Raw genomic sequence first — 17,660 nt, forward strand, 5'->3', positions numbered from 1 at the left:
GGAAGAAGAAACTTATTCTTCTTTTTTTATTTTTTTATTTTTAAGCTTTATTTATATTTATTAAAAAGAAAAGGAAGAAAATTGAGTATAAAAGGAAATGACCAATTTATCCCAGCTAAAGTCACGTGTGAGGCACGTGATTTGACTTCCGGTCAATTTTGGCCAAAAATGGACATTTTGGACATCGGTGCTAAGAAAACCGGAGTTCAGGTATGCCCGTGCAACTTTTTTCCGTTCAGGGGGTAAAGCGCAAAAACGTCCAAAGTTTAGGGGATTTTTTGCAGTTAACCCATATATATATATATATATATATATATAGAGAGAGAGAGAGAGAGAGAGAGAGAGAGAGAGAGAGAGAGAGATTTCGGTTGAATATTTATTTCTTGAAAGTTGACACGGGGTTTGAACTCAGTCAACTGACACAACAAGATAACACAAAGTCAAATATGAAAGAACCCAATTTCAAATGTCGGGATAATTATAGAGTTTTTTTTTGTTTTTCTTTATACTTTACCACTAAAATAATTTTAATCCTCAAACTTTCTTCCTCACAAAATTTGTCTTCTAACTTACCAAACACTTTTGGTTATGTCGTTAAGTTCATGTAATTAAGTTGGACGGAATTGTCATGTGCGGCTCACATGATGTCTTTCTCACGGTTAAAAGCCGCGCTGGAGCATACCCTATTTAGCTGATTAAATGTGAGGTAGAGTGACACGTCGTTCTACCCTTCTATTTATATTATGAATTCCTTAATTTCCCATAATTCCTAATAAACCCGTAAACACTACTACTAAACTTCCTTTACGAACAATTGAGGTGAAAATTGGCAACAACAGAATCGTCCAACCCTAATTTCGCAGATTTTTTAATATTTGTGGAGTTGATACCTCACAATCGTGCAGTGATCTTTAAGGGTTTCTCCAAAGTTTTCGCTTGGGTTTATGATTTAAGGGATTACTAACTTGGTGGCTTGCGGTTTCAGAGAGAAATCTTGTGGGAATAATTTGACATTAAGTTTGCTAGGGTTTACAAAATTGAGAGGTGAAAGACAAATTGAGAATCTATATTAGAGAAATTAGGTAAGAGTGTGAGGTAGATTGTGGGTGTCCTCCACATCGACTTTGACTGCCAAATGAACGTCATGTGCCCAAACGTGACAATTCCATAAGGTTAACATGAAAATGTGACGACCGAACCAAATTTTTCAAAAAATGGTGAATTTGAGGACTAATTTCGTGGCATGGAAAGTTGACAAAACCATTTTTGTGGTAAAGTATAGTGACAAAAACTCGAATTATCCTTCAATGTCGGGTGAACAACATAAAACTCCTTGTGCTTTTTTTTATAGCGGTTGTTCGTCGGAGCTCCGACGATCCGCTATCGGAGGAAAAAAAAAGGTTGAATGTCAATTAATGTTGAAGTTAACTAGTGTTGAGTGGCTAATTCACCGGAAATCTGACGACCCGCCACTGCTCTGCCAATTTTAAAGTTAACTAATGTTAAAGGATGGGTTTATTTATAGTGAAACTTGGATTTACGGGTCTATGTCTAATTCACCCTTATTTATTACCTAGGATAATGTCTTTAGGGGTGTAAAATGCATATATAGCAAAATGAGGGGCAATTTGGTCCAAAACATTAAATGACTATACCGAGAGTGGATTTGTAAGTGCTATGTCAGCAATTTTTAATCAATTACTCCCTCCGCTCTAAATTGACTGAAGTTTTGGCAAATTTTTTTTTTTTTCCAAAAATCAATGTACAACAGCGGGTAGCATTTATAGTGGAATTAACCATTGATGTTTCCCAGATAGTCACAACATTTGTAAACCCGATACATTGACTGCATCTATGCCATATTCTGCGATGAAAATTTTGACCCTTTTTTTTTTTTATTTTTTATTTTTTTTTATTTTATCAATAGTGAAAATATGGCTTCATTTAATGAGAAATGAGAAACTTTGAGAAAGCCTATTTACAAAAAAAACGCCTCAATTTTGAAAAATTACATCCAGACCCTGCAACTATTAAAGTTCTTACATCCACCCTTAACGAAAGGGTGTTAACGAAAGAAATCTACAAATTTTAGGGGAGAATGTAATTATGAAAATATGAGGGGTTTTGTTGTAAATAGACCTTACATCAGGGGAGCGGATGTAATTTACCCATTTAAGAATAATACGAACTACTTGAATTATTTTGAAAAACAAGAAGAAAAAAATCCAAAAAATATAGAGACAAAAAAAAAGGGTTGGAGGCTCAGATCTGTAAAACAGCAGGCAGATGAGGAAGACGCCGCCATGGCTGCAAAACCCAGTTGCAAACAGACAAACATAGAGAGAGAGATTCTAGAGAGAGAGAGAGAGAGAGTTGGCATCCGGGTTTTGCCCCGCCAAGATACGGGTCAGATCCGTCACCATGCCCGACCCAACTCAAACAAACTGAATTTCATCATCACAGCCTTCGACGCAATTAGAAAGATGGGTGCAAAATGAAACCATCAACATGCATGTTTGACAAAGGGAAATTACAAAACCCCCCATGGTAAAAGTACTGATAAGATAATATACTGTTGTTTGCTGCTGATGCAGATTATACACACAGTCACACACACTGGAAATTAAATAATCCAGGTGCATGTTTGACTGTGTATTAAATCAGAAGGGTTGTTGTTGTTGTTCTTGAAATCATTGGCAAAAACAAGAGGGGCAACTACCCTTCAGAAAGAAAATTCCCAGCTCTTCGTTTGCCTCTTTGTTTGATCATGAGTTGGGATTTTTGGAAAAGATGAACCTTGCTTTGTTTCTTGGTTTAGGTGTGAATTTATAGTAGTGACTAGGGGCAATAAGGTCATTTGATAAATGAATCTTGTCAAGTCTACAGTTTTCATCCCGTAAGTTTGTAATTATTCCACATTTCGTCCTTCATGTTCACAAAAAATATATTTGGTCCTTCGTGTTTCAATAATTTAATACATTTGGTCATTTTCGCCAATTTAGAGTTAGTCCTTAAGTTAAGTTATTGATGGGCACATGCTTGATTTCGTTGGTACTAACTGAAAATTTTAATTTTTAAGGAACCAAATGTGTTTTTTTGTGAATATGGGTGACCAAATACGAAATTATTGCAAACTTAAGGGATGAAAACTTTACTTTTCCCGCAAGTACTTGTATATTTGAATAGGTTTTCTGGCAATTCATTCAAGGGGCTACGAGAGAGTATTTGTGTTATTTTTTCTAAAAAATATATTATACAAGTAGTAACATCTCTCACGCGCGACTCTTTAGGTGATGTTTGTAAGAACTTAAACAGAAGTAAGCGATTATGAGTTAAATTGAAATTAAATGTTTATTCCTAAAAGTTTGAAGTGTTTTTAAGTTAATTGAAAAACCAATTAAAATAGAAAAAAAAAAGTACATAGGTGTTTTAAAAAAAATGTGTTTTCTTACACATTTCACATTTAAGTGATTGTTGGTTTCATTAGTATTGTGGATCATTGACTATGAACAATGAAAAATGTATAGGTTATTCGCATGGTAATACTTAGATGAGTTGAGGTTAATGCATCAATCTTATCAAAAAAAAATGAGGCCCATTTTTTTGGGTTGGTAAATTTTTTATATATATTATATACAAATAATTTTCTCTTTACTATACTTAGGATCACCAGAAAATAGTGTTTATGGTTGGTATTTTGTTGTTGGAGTTGACTAATTTCACTATTTACAGGGTCGCATTTGCCATGCAATATACATCAATTGTAAAATTTAACATGTATAATATTTGAAAAAAAGAAAAAGAAGATATGTTAGAACTTGTCAAAGAACATTCCGTATCAATTTAAGCATATCTTCCTCAAAACGGTTACATTTGGTAACAATATTTATCCAACTTTAGAGTGATAGATTTTCATAAGAACGTTTTTTATGCAGTATTAAAAAAAATAAAAATTGTTCGATTGCTTGTTCGTACGAATGAAGAACCGGGAGAACGATGTTCTTCCGTACGACATGATCGAAATTATTCTCCTTCAACTGCCCGTAAAATCTCTCCTGAGGTTTAAGAGCGTCTCCAAATCATGGGAGGCCACAATCTCCGACCGCAAATTCGCTGCAAATCATCTCCGACAATCAAAGAAGAAGAATGACTCGTTCGACGACGGCCAAGATGATCTACTTTTGTGGGTCGGAAAAAGTAGCATGGATTTCCTCGTTTTTAATCTCGATCCGTCTAAGAATTGTCGGTGGGAGATGAAATCTTTGAGTGTGTTGTGCTATTGCGACGGTTTAGTACTATTGCACCGGCATCTTCCGTACGATGGGTCCATTTACAGGCTGTGGAATCCGTCGAGCAAATCTGAGGTAAATATCTCATGCGACCCTCGAATTCATAGGGGCGGTGGTCATGATTATGCTGACGTGGCTCAGGGGCTTTACTACGATCAATCGGTTGAGGATTACAAGATTGTAGTTACCGACATGAAAAATCGATACTCGATTTATCGGATGAGGAAAAAATTGTGGTCCGACGAGATGAAAGAGATGGAGATCGATATTCCGGGCGAAGTGGTATGGTGCGATAAGGGGTCATCTTTCGAAGGTGATACGTATTGGGTTGTGAGAACTCGCGCGTCGGGAAAAGAAGAGAGTTTTTTGGTTTGTTTTGATTCTAAACGAGAAAAGTTCGAAAAGTGGGGTATGCCGATTGGTGATAACGACGATTGCAAGTTTTATCTGACTTATTTGGGAAGTCGTTTGTGTTTGGCCTATTCCAAGACTAAGATGAACCAATTATGGTTTGTGAAACGAGTCGCTGGCGGCGGCAGTGGTAGTGGTGGTTCGTGGGTAGAGTTTGAGGAGGCTATGCCATTATCAAGGAATTATATCAAGCCTCTACGTTTGACAAACGATAAGGAGATAGCACGTGAAGATGGTTGGAGGAAATCGTATACAATGTACAAGTACAATGTCGTTACGAAGACTTGTGCGGAAATTCATGTGACGACGACTCCAAATGGTGGCTATCCTCAGTCACCCTTGTATCTTGAAAATATGTTTTTCAGCAGCACGAAGAGCAACGACGACGTGGAAGAATCTACAAATTAATTTGCATTTCGTTCGATTTATCTAGTTAGGAATATGTTCGCCTTTCACGAGACTTTATCTAGTTAGGATTGTGTTTGGTGCAACAATGGACAAAGCTAATAAATTTCATGTTAAGACAAAAATTATGCAAACTCACAATCGAGACCGTTATCGCAAACTCACAACACCGTATAAACCAAACCGATAGAGATGCTTTGGATTAAAAAAAAAAAAAAGTCCAAGAAAATTAAAATTAAAAAAAATTAATTTCTACTTGATAGTAACACTCGACACTTAACTCTATTTGATGAAAATATTAAACAGCTAGACGAAGAAATAAAAATGAAAAATATTAAAAAGCGGAACGAATAACCCGACCGTGGTTAAGGTTTCAAAAAAAACTTACTTCACAAGAGAGAGCTGAAACTAACATGAGATTTTTACAGAAAAAAGCATCAGCAATAGCCAGTAACAAATTTTATCTGTTCAGCACCATTTATGAGATGTGATTCCTCCGAAAACGTTTTGGGCAATTCGTCGAGCACGTTTATCTGTTCAGCACCATTTATGAAACTAACATGAGATTTTTTTTTAAAGTAAGTCAGTTACATTTATTTAATCTTTAAAGTTGAACTTTTAAAATTATTAATATAAAATATTGATATCAAAATTAAATTCGAATTTTCATATTATTTATATATTCTTTTGACATATAAATTATATAAATATATTACAGTTTTGACATTATAAATATATATAGTTTAACAAAATAAAAATAAAAAAATTAATGCATTGATAAATTAAAATTTTATCCAAAATTTTATTTAGTTTCAATTTTGATGCAAATGTATTTTTTGTTAAACAAATGGAATTAAATTTTGGAAATTCAGATTGGAAAAAAAATGTTCTAATAATTTAAAATTTTGAATTAGAAACGGCAAAATTAAAAAGACTTGTTAGAAATTTTGTTCTTACCATTACCTCCACGAGTCTGCTCAGAACCAGTCGATTCCTAAGTCTTTAATTTTTCATATTACAATTGAATATAAATGTAAAAAAATAAGGGTTAATGAAAAAGAGGCCATCACAAGGCCACTTAATTAAAAAGACGACCTTCAACTTTTTTGTCTTTTAAATATTTCCAGTTCATTCAAACTTATTTGTAAAAAAAAAAAAATGGGGCAAATACTGATAAATCCCTAAACCTAAACATAAAGTGCGGGTCAGTCCCCAACAACATTTTTTTAGCGTATTGGACCCTAAATCAAACATAAATATGTACTTAACTCCCTAACTGGTGTGCAAAGACCGAAAAACCCTTCACTTTATTTTGAAATTACCTGCAAATTCTGACAAAACTTTTCACCTACTTTTTCACGCGCCGGTTGAGAATCACGCTCCATACCTTTTTAATTATCCGTTGTCATTCAATTTTCGAACCATTTCCTCAGCGGTTTCTAGCAGTTTTTCTTCGTGCAAGAGATTCTTCAGGTTTTTCGGTTTTTGTTTCTTGTATAAATAACCACAACAAGGCGGAAAGTAGACAGGAAACTAAAGTAATAATTTTCGAAGTAGAAGAATGGTGAAGACTAAGAAGGGGAAGGAGAAGCAAGGTTTTTTTTCTTTTTTTTTTTTCAGGAATCGATTATGAAATTTGTTGTTGTTTTTTTGCTTAGGTTAGCAAAAAACAAACTGCATGTTCTCATATTGAATGATTTTGAACATTTCCAGTAGTGGGTAGTATCCAACGGCGAGATTGGGGTTTTCTCAAATAAAAAAATCGAAGAACTGGTTCCAATAAAATGTTGTTTTCTTGTTTATGCTTGCAAAAATTGTTCATTTTCTGTTGAATTGCATGATTTTGAACACTTTCACTCTTGGGTATCATTCGTCTGAAATATTAGTATTTCCCCAAATCACTTTTGGTCATAACAAGGGTTTGATTTTGGGCATTAGATGTGTTTAAATAATATAAGTCTTACTACACAACGGTAGTGCTATTGTAGTTAGAAGGTATAAAAAAAGGTAATGGCATTTCTTCTGATGTAATTAAATAGTATATGTAGTATTGCCTAATAGTATAGTTAATGTAGGTGTATGGTATTGATACAATATAGTAAAGGTATAATTACAATAACAACATAGTACCATTATTATCTTACAATTGTATTTTTTCTGATTATTGTTTTTCCTTTATAATCGTAATACACTTGCAGATGATGACGCCCAACAAGCTTGCAGGTGCTCTCCTAGCGTCTTCAAAGAACAAATGGACATAATTAAACCAATGATGACGGCCAGACATTTTGCTGCCTTGGAGGAAAATCCTTTCGGACATTTCTTAAACATGCCTAAGATATACCATAGTTTCTTAAAGGTGTCTGTTCTGTTAGAGTAGGTGACCAACAAGCCAACATGTGGCTGTGGTCTTTCGTATTTATTATTGTAATAAACGAACATTTATTCGTATTAATGATAAAACACCTTGGCATTCTATATCTTTGTCCCTTTGTCACAAGCATAGATATAGTCCTTACAGTTATTACAAGTACTAGTAATTGATCGTTAGGATCGTGAGATATTTACTCAAGTATTATAACTGTTAAACGTGTTCCTAGTCGAAGGGTTACGCCATTAATGAGGATATCGGCCTTTCCCATTAAGACTAGCACTTAGTGTATGTGTACTGCATCTCATCAGTAAACGGTATTGTGATATCGGCATGCATAAGTGGGTGCTCGTAAGTTGACGAGTTCACTGAACTCCCTCACCCTAGAAATCTCTAAGTGGTTCCCAATAATCGAGTAGAGATATCTATGGTATAGTTGTACACCATTAGTCCTTATGACCTAGACATCACCGTGACTTCACTAGAGGACCAGCTGTATCGTGACCTGTCCCTGAGTTCCACCGAGGACCATCCTAAGGGCCAGTGTTCGTGCAGTCCGAAATCTAGTGGGAGGTCTGTGCATTGTAGTCGGGGATTCGATCGCTAGAATAGTCTTGGATGTCCTGTGTGTTCTGAAAGTTTGTAATCATTCTAAGTCTCTGGCCAGAGCTGACTAAGTGATGATTAGAGAATTCGATTCTCTAAGTCATGCACGTGACGATTACAACACTTGGAACGATCGCACCGTCATCGAACATATAAAGAGGTCTCGATGAACCAATGCCTCTAGTTCGATCGGGACATATGAATCGAAGGGACCGTACTGTACGTTAACTATATCTGAAGGTTCTTGCAGGCACTTCATTTGTATCTAGGGAATCATGACGCGTAGTTGCTAGACGCCCATCTTGATTCGTTGGGTGATTAAGGTGAAACGAGCTTCATCTTAATCGTAACTCTAAGGGACGAGTTTTGACCACAAAGAGTTGTGGGCCCACGGCTAGCTTACACCTGAACCATCGAGGGTCACACTGCTCGTGCACATGAGATCTTTGAATAAACGGTCAGAGATAAAGTAAGTTTATCTTTGCATAATTGGAAGTCAATATGATTGGATCCAACATTCATAATTTGGAATTATGAATGAGAATAAGAAAAGGAAAAGAATAGGCGAACGTGTTAGTGAACTTTCTAAATCGGGAAGTTTCCAAATTTAGAAAGTGCACTGAACTAGGGTTTCCACTTTTGGAAAGTTGGAAAATGAGAAATGGCACTCGTAATGACGAGGAAATTATAATGATTCCGAAAATGTAATCGTTGCAATTTTTCGGTCATTGAATTAAGAGAGACGAGCAATTAAAAGTACTAACGCACTTAAGCTGTTGGGCCCGGTCCAACTTAAGCCCGCTAGGGTTTTATGCAAGACATATAAATACTTGATTTATAGGTCTTGCACAACACACAACAAAAAACCCTAACCCTAGCCGTCCACCTCTCTCTCTCGGCATCTCTCTCCCGCGGCCACCACCGCCGTCCTCCCCGCCGTTTCGCCGGAATCGGCCGTTCATCGGCCGATCATCTTGGTAGCTTCTTTCCTTCTCTTTTTCTTCCGTTTTTCTAACTATTACGTGTCTAGTGCCACGTGTTTAGTAGATCGAAGTATACGAGGTGAAATCCGAGAGGAGGAAGATCGAGGAATCGAGAAGCAGCGCACGAGCTGAAGCCGCACGCTACCCCACGCGCCGCCCCGGAAGACCGCGCGTGAGACTCACGCGCCGCCGTGGCCGATCTGCCGCTGTTGCCGCTGTACTGCTGCTGCCCCGATTGTACGGATTGGTTTCCGTAGCAATCTCGACTTGCTAAACGCTCCTACCTCACGCTTCAAGAGGTAAACACGCGAATCCCTTGTTTCGATTCGTTTACGTTTAAACTATGTATTCATGTATGTTATCGTATGATTTTATGTGATTATATGTAATCAATTTAATCGTTGCAAGCATGATAGTTGGTTTAAACGCGAGCATGTTAATTGATTTAAATTCGGTTAAATTATTTAGCATGTATGTTGTTTTTAATTTCGCTGGAAGCGCAAAGGTACGCAATTAATTGATTTTAATTTGTCGGGCATGTGCTTGTGTGCTTTAAAGTCGTTTAAATCGCATTAAATTTTTGTTTTCCGCTGCGTACACGTGCCCGAAACCCAACATGTTCTGTTGAAGAAGACATACAACGTGGAGGAACGTACGTTCTGGTTTGGAGGTAAAACTATCCCTGTCGTATTTGATCCTAGGGAGTTCTGCATCATCATGGGATTACAGGTTAAGGGGGTACCCATCGATAAAAGCCTGGAAATAGAAACTCCTTTCATTAGACGTGTTTTTGGGGGTAAAATGACCCAAGTAAAGCGTCATCAAATTGCTGAAAATTTGGAAGAGTATGCTGTTAGGACCGACCAACAATCAATTGAGGATTTTTGTAGGTTGTACATTATTTTCTCTTGCAATACTTTCCTATTGCCAAAAGGGCAACTTTCAACTGCCGAGGTACGTTTATCCACACGTTGACAAATTGGAGCGCGTAGGACATTTTGCGTGGGGAAAGTTGGTGTATGATGTGCTCATTGAAAATATTGAGGCACACTTGGCTGGGGCATGAGGGTATTTTGATGGTTGCACCATTGGATTGTTGGCATGGGTGAGTGAAAGGATCACTTCTTTGGGGTTCGCAATAGGCGTTTTCGAATACCCAAGATTTTCCCGATGGCCCGACTCCAAAATACCAACCGATGAACGTCAGGCTACACATCTTTTTAGAGAACTCACACCAGACAAGGTAACAATTTGATTTATGCATTTTCATTGTGTTATTTGCTTGCCTAATAAACAAATGTACAATTTGTTTATATGTTTATTAGGTTATATCATTCTCAGTGCACAAAGAAGAGAGAAAGTTTCTGGTTTCACCTGTGGAAGAACTATCTGGTCCTATTGTTGCAGCTTTGGAGGTCGGTGGAAAAGTGGAAGTCAGGCGTGTAAGTGAAGAGTACTATTAATGAGATGGACATGTCCCATTTGTAAACCAACGTGATGTTGTTGTATTACACTAATCATTGTTTATTTTATGTGGACTGCAGCAGCATTTTGGAAATGCACAACAAGTGAAGAGGAAGAATGTGAGATTGGAAGAGACAGAAGGGAAGAAGAAGAGAAGAAAAGCTCTTATTTTTTAAGACGAGGAGGAGGAAGATGAAATAGAAGAGCAAGATGAAGGGAAAAAAAAAGTGGATGAGGAAGATAAATTTTTTAATGCTATTGAAGAACTTGGAGATGAGGAAAAAAAAAAGAGAAAGAAGAAGAAGAAGAAGAAGAAGAAGAAGAAGAAGAAGAAGAAGAAGAAGAAGAAGAAGAAGAAGAAGAAGAAGAAGAAGAAGAAGAAGAAGAAGAAGAAGAAGAAGAAGAAGAAGAAGAAGAAGAAGAAGAAGAAGAAGAAGAAGAAACCTTGATAGAAGTACTGAACATGGAGAGGGAAAGAAGGTCGAAGGCAAGAGAATACAATCGAAGAAGAAAAAGTCGAGGACAAGAACGGAGCGTAGTCTCTACTAAACTGCCCACCACAGTAATTATGATTATAATTTAATAATAAGTATTATTATTATTATTACTATTATCACTAATGATTTTTTTTTTATAATTTTGTGTTTTCTTAAAAAAAATTATTTTAATTGATATTACTGTCTTGGCTGCTAAGTTACTGTCTTGGCTGTTAAGTTACTGTCCCCGGCAGTTATTTAACTGTCGGAGACAGTAATTTAACTGTTAATTGACTTTTTTTTTTTCTTCAAAAATATTTTATAATATTACTGTATTCGTTGCTAAATTATTGCCTCCAGCAGTTATTTAACTGTCGGAGACAGTAATTTAACTGTTAATTGACTTTTTTATTCTTAAAAAAAAATATTTTTAATTAATATTACTGTATTCGTTGCTAAATTACTGTCTCCGGCAGTTATTTAACTGTCGGAGACAGTAATTTAACTGTTAATTGACTTCTTTTTTTTTCCTTAAAAAAAATTATTTTAATTAATATTACTGACTTGGATGTTAAATTACTGTCTCCAACAGTAATTTAACTATCTTAGACAATAATATTAATAATAGTACTGTTCGGAAAAATAATATTCATAATATTACTGTCTGAGACAGTAATTTATTAGCCAAGACAGTAATATTTATTAAAATATTTTTTTCTAAGTAAAACAATTCAAAAAAAAAATTCAAAAAAAAAAAAAAAAAAAAAAGTCAACGCCGGAGACCGGCGGTCTCCGGCGGTCAACGCCGGAATCTGGCCGGAAAAAAAACATTTCAGAAAAAAAATATTTTCATAAAAAAAAAAGGTTTGGGGGTTAATGTGATATATTTGTTTAAATTCGGGGTCAATGTGTAATATTAAGGAAGTTAGAGCATAATGGGTGGAATTGATAAGAATAATATTATTTAGGGTATTTTAGACTAAAGACATGGGGATGGGCTTAATTGAGAGACTGATTTTTTTGTGAACCAAAATGCATTTAAATCCCATGTGATGGGCATTTTTGCCATTTGCCCATTGAAGAAAATATGCACTAAAATCCTTGTGCGCTAAAAACTTGCATGAAATACCATCAAAGTTAATTGTCTTAATTGTTAACGGACTTGGAAATTTTATGCAAAGATAAAATAAAACACAAGGGGATTCAATGCAATAAAATTAACAATTAGGGGGTTTTGGGAGAAGAATTTGAAAATTAAATAAAGTTTGTTTGTGTTTTGGGAGGAGACAATTTGTACTGTAGCGAGTCAAATCATGTCTGAAAGGTGTTGGGAAAAGGTATTTTGGAAGAAGAATTTAAAAGATAAAGTGATTTGATTTTGTATTTTAGTGAAGACAATTTTCACTGTAGCGGTCAAATCATGTTTGTTAGAGAGAGAAATATTTGAATTTGTTTTGGGGAAAGTTTTTGAAAATAGTGTAGAAAAATAATTTTCATTTTGGGGAAAGTGTGAAAAGAATTTGAAAATGCTAACAAACATAACCATAGGGTTTTTCTTAATGTTGTTTTTCGAGTTTCTCAATTATTTACAGTTGGTGGCGAATTCAAGATTTTTGGGCAAGAGTATTCGAAATTGAGTATAGTAATTTATAAAATATAATTTATTTAATAAAATGTTGGACTATAAATTTACAGGGGTTTGGAGGCATCTCCCGCAATTGTTTTTTGTAGTATACACATAAAACAATAAAACGCGAAAACTTTAAATATAAAAAGATCGTTTGTCAATTGAAGGATAATTTAGGAAATTTTGGACATTAGATTGGTGAACTAGTTAAAAAATAGTATATAAATTAAAGTTGCAAGTAGCAAAATGTGTATCTACAAGTCAATCTTATATATTGTGAAATTTAATTTATATAATGCATACAAATATATAAAATATAATTTTTTTTTTAAAGGTTAGTACATATGCAAAAATTCCCCAATTGCATAGCTGACTGTTGAACCCGGTACTTCTATACAAAATTAACACTCAACCATTCAACCTACATTCAACCTACATATGTAATTGTACTTGCGTTTGGCAACTAAGGATTTAGCCATAACTCATGTTAACAAGAGAGTCAAAACACCATGATGTGACGAAGATGTGACGAAGTTTCTGTAGTGGCGTATAAAAATAGAAAAAAAAACCCAAATTCGAGCTGAAATAGTTGAATAACCGATTGTCAAGTACCCGACTATTTCGAGTTCCGGTAATGATTTTTATGCAAAGAAACCAAAATAACCCGACCCGAATACCGGCCCTGATGGACCGCTACTTGATTCAAATACTGACGGATTACCAATCTTTGGAAAGATAAATAAATAGTTGCCCAACTAGGGCATTCTTACTGACGCAGAACGGAAGCACGGTAAAGAATTAATTTCTACGAATTAATCCTATAGAACACGATAACTCTGGAATCCACCAGATAATTGAGAGAAAACTCAGAAATTTTATTAATAATGAAAAGATGCTGAAAAATAAACCCTAGAGCAACTATTTATACTAAAGAAAAACGAAAACCCCAATCAAACTAGGAAAACGAGAAAATTACCAAAAAAAGGCAAAAAACGAAATAACTCCTAAACCTAATAGAATACCGAAAGTTGGAAAGAACCCAACTTGCGGAATTCAAATCCGATTTTTCTAGAATTAATTATGAATTATTTAAAACTTTCCTAAAATAGTAAAAACGTCGTTTTGAATGCCCAAACGACCTTGAAACGCTAAAATCCATCGCACATCATAGCATAGCTGTGAATTTGACTCCCCTCGTCGTTCCGGTTTGGAAAAGCTTGACCCCACCCAATTCCGACTCCGCCACCTCTGCATCACTTACTCAGAGAATATCTATGATGTCATTTAGTGAAAATTTCATCATTCGCCCTCTCCCACAAACAATTAAAACAGCTAATATGCATGACAAAGTTATAAAGACTCGCGAAAAATGAGTCGTTCTATATAGAGATGTAGTGATAGTAAAATTGGTACATGTTCCGGATTAAATGTATGAAATTAAATTTTATAATTGGAACTAGTACATTGGTGATCTAAAGTTCGACACCACCAACCTATTGACTCCCTTGGTCGACAAGTTTTTAATGTATTGTTGGAAGATAATTGTTTTATAAGTGAACAAGGAGAAGAGTATTTAATTTAGAAAAGTGGGGGAATTTTTAAGTTTCTGTTCGATACAAAATAACTCGCTACACTCCTATTTATACTAAAAGGGCCTTCCTAATCAATGACTAGAATTATCTTAATCTATTATTTATCCACTAGAAGTATCTATAAAAGTATCTAGGTATTTTATTCTAAAATATCTAAATATATCTATAATGGAAATCTAGACTCTGTTTTTACATTATAGACATTATTAACTACATCTTCAAGCCTAAGATTAAATCAAGTTTATTTTCAACATCAAACTTAATTTGTCATTCCAACAAAATTCCCAAATTCGATAAAATCTTCATGTTTGAGCGGCTTTGTGGAGATGTCGGTAACTTGACCTTTAGACTTCACATATTCCACTTGTGCGTCCGTGTTCTATTATGTAATGGTAGCGAGTATTGATATCCTTACTTTAGCAGTGGATGATTGGATTCTTTGCCGATGCTTATTTAGATGGCTTATTGCCGGCACATATTTTAGTCAACCCTTCTTGCGATTGTCCCAACTCTTTCAATAAACTTCTTATCCCAAAGAAGAGGAGGAATGAGACAGAGTAATTTTTTGTTAGGAATATGTTTCCCTTTATGATACATTTTAACCATCAAGAGTATTGAGAAATGCACTTGTCAATTAAAATGTTGCTTATTGTTTATGTTCAAGGCCTTTTCCTAAATCGTGAACCGCCGGTCAACTGGCGATCCGGAAAAAGAATAAAAAATCTAACACTTAGATTTTCAAAATGGGCGGTTCGACCCGGACACGGGCCATGACCAGTCAAGTCGATTTCAAACGGATGGGCGAAACTAAATCATACCACCGGACTGGTTGGAGCCGAAGAGGCTTGTTAAACAAGCATCCCGGCCCATTAACTAGCCAACTTGGATCCAACTCATGAATTGGTCATTATACGAATGGTCAATTATGGGTTACGCTACACTTCTTAAGACCGTGACCCGTACAATAAAAAAATGACCTTTACTACGGCTCAACGAGTTGACCTGTCCAAGTTAATTTTTTTTTATTTTTTTTTTGACGATCAAGATCATGACCACTTGAAATCAACGATAAAAAAATGAAACAGACAAAAAAAAATTGGATGAGTTCGAAATGGCCCGTGACATTAGTTATAACATAATAAATAGTATAAATATTAGGTTATTTTGCGCTTTCATGAACTTACAATGTTTGATTAGTAGGAAAATTTAAATAACATTTAAGTTGATTAACAGGCAAAATGAGGGTAAAGCAACAAGCTTAAAAAAAAAAGGAAATATGAAATAAAAGGAGTGGAATATTATTGTATATATAACAATTTGAAAAAAACAGTGACATTTTGCAATGGAAAGTAAACAAAAGGAACATTAAAAATAATCAAATTGAAGTACTTATAATGAATTTACCCAACACAATCTATCCTCGTTAGTCATAATAAGGAACAAAGCCTGCATAGAAGCACTTTGAAGCTCCATGCACGCCTTAAGACGAACAACGTGATCTAGACCTTCCATTCCAATCAAAATCGCACTACACTCGTTGATTTTGATTTCGATCTCAACTGTCCGCTCGTTTCTCCTCGCACTCATCCTGGCCAATGATCTTTCCAACGCCTCAAATAACACATCGTCAATATCATCATCATCACTGTCACTCCACTCACTCCTGTGTGGTGTAGCTTTACAATCTTTGCTCTCGTCAATATCATCATCATCACTGTCACTCCACTCACTCCTGTGTGGTGTAGCTTTACAATCTTTGCTCTCCTATGTAACATAATTCGAAATAATCAATCTAAACCATTATAATTGTGCCTCTCTCTCTCTCACGCCCATGTTACGATTATAATTATTTAGTTTATTAGTTAATTATTGATTTAGTTATATTTAATTATTAATTAATTAGAATAGTTTGTTTAGGTTTATATATGTCCGTGAGTTAGTGGTTAAGAGGATTATTAAGTATTTTATTAAGTATCTTTCCTAGTTAGATTAGGATTCTTATATTTAAATAGTCGTCTTGGGCTAGGGTTTTAGAATGCAGAGAGAAATAATAAAGAAAAGTTTTCTTACGTTATAGTAAAGAAATCTTATGATACACAAGTGATTGTATCAGCGCGCACACACACAACTGCCATTATTTTCACACATACGTACAAGTTTCTCCAATATTGTGCTGTTGAAAAACAAAAACAGATCCAAAACACACAATAAGAAAAAATGAAGAAAAAAAAATTACATTACCTTTCGCTTTCGTTTATTGCAAATTTGCAGATCTCGAATGTTGCTTCCCATGCTGGAAGATGAAGTAATCTTCGTCACGCCACCGGTGTGCGGTGTGAGGGGAGAGAATTTCAATAGTTCAACTCGTTCCAGCCTCATCACTGAGTTTGAGCATTCATTAATTTATGTAAAACGCAATTTTCATAAATTAGCCGAGAAACAAACAAACAACAATGGGTTTAATTCAATGAAATAAATTAGTCATACATACCTCTCACAACAAAAACAAAAAGCTACACGTGGAAGAAAGAAGTTATTTTCAGATGCAGAATGGTTTGGGATTTTAAAGGGTGAGAATTTCTGCACGTTCGGTGAACGTGTGACAATTTGATGACCCAAATCCGAAAGAAGTGTCCTTTTTTCAGAAAATTTCCCGCCTTTTTCTGCGATTTGGAAGTTTTGAAAGTGGAACCTAATCTCCTATATATTAATCAGCACTATCTTATTCAGTTGTGTGCACGCGTGTATAATTTGAAAGGCTATGATTATAATGACAAAATGCACTTCACCCCCTACAAATTTCTCATTTTCGCACTTTTCCCCTACAATTTCAAAAAACTGATAATACCCCTTCAAATATTTTTGTGGCTGCACTTTGTCTCAGACAATTTTTAGTGGGTATTGTGCACCAAAAATAACATTTTAAAGAGACAATGTGGAAAAAAATGTAGTTTTTTTAAGGGATAATGTGCAACAAAAATATTCAATTCCGATGAATAATAACGTGCAACAAAAATATTCAATTCCAATGAATAATACATCAACATTTTGCAGTCGGGGCAATGTGCAACAAGAATACCATTTTGAAGGAGGACATTCACTTTTTAAATTTTTTAGGGGGTAAGTGAGAAAATTAGAAATTTTTAGGGGTGATGTGCAATTTACCCTAATTATAAAGTCAATTGTTCTTGTCAAAAAAAGACTCGATTTAACTTTTAGGGTAAATTAAACTAGAAACACAAGGACATTAAATAGTTGGGGCAATTTGCTATAGGTCCTCCTATAAGAGATTATATGTGTTAAAATTCATCTAATAAACTCTAATTTCCAGCAGATTTTATGATTTGTAATTTGTCAAAAATACCCCTATCAATATATGGTAAAATAAATCCTCAAAATCAGATCCCATATTTTTCTCCCTATATTATAAGGCAAA

At 35.0% G+C, this 17,660-nt stretch overlaps 2 protein-coding genes across 2 annotated transcripts; one reads left to right on the plus strand and one right to left on the minus strand.

Moving 5' to 3' along the window:
- Positions 1-3,977: 3,977 nt before the first annotated feature.
- Positions 3,978-5,108, plus strand: LOC105971509 (F-box/kelch-repeat protein At3g23880). Its single transcript, XM_012996363.1, has one exon. The coding sequence runs from the start codon at positions 3,978-3,980 to the stop codon at positions 5,106-5,108; it is 1,131 nt and encodes a 376-aa protein (XP_012851817.1).
- Positions 5,109-15,512: 10,404 nt separating this feature from the next.
- On the minus strand, positions 15,513-16,822 carry LOC148767674 (uncharacterized). Its single transcript, XM_088824563.1, has 3 exons — positions 16,716-16,822; positions 16,466-16,605; positions 15,513-15,988 (listed from the first exon to the last, which is right to left on the minus strand). Exons 2-3 carry the CDS (start codon positions 16,601-16,603, stop codon positions 15,614-15,616), a joined length of 513 nt encoding a protein of 170 aa, XP_088680689.1. The 5' UTR covers positions 16,604-16,605; positions 16,716-16,822; the 3' UTR covers positions 15,513-15,613.
- Positions 16,823-17,660: the final 838 nt, after the last annotated feature.

The sequence above is a fragment of the Erythranthe guttata genome, chromosome 10 (assembly GCF_056151865.1).
Source record: "Erythranthe guttata isolate IM_541 chromosome 10, IM_541, whole genome shotgun sequence".
In the NCBI taxonomy this organism is placed as follows: domain Eukaryota; kingdom Viridiplantae; phylum Streptophyta; class Magnoliopsida; order Lamiales; family Phrymaceae; genus Erythranthe; species Erythranthe guttata.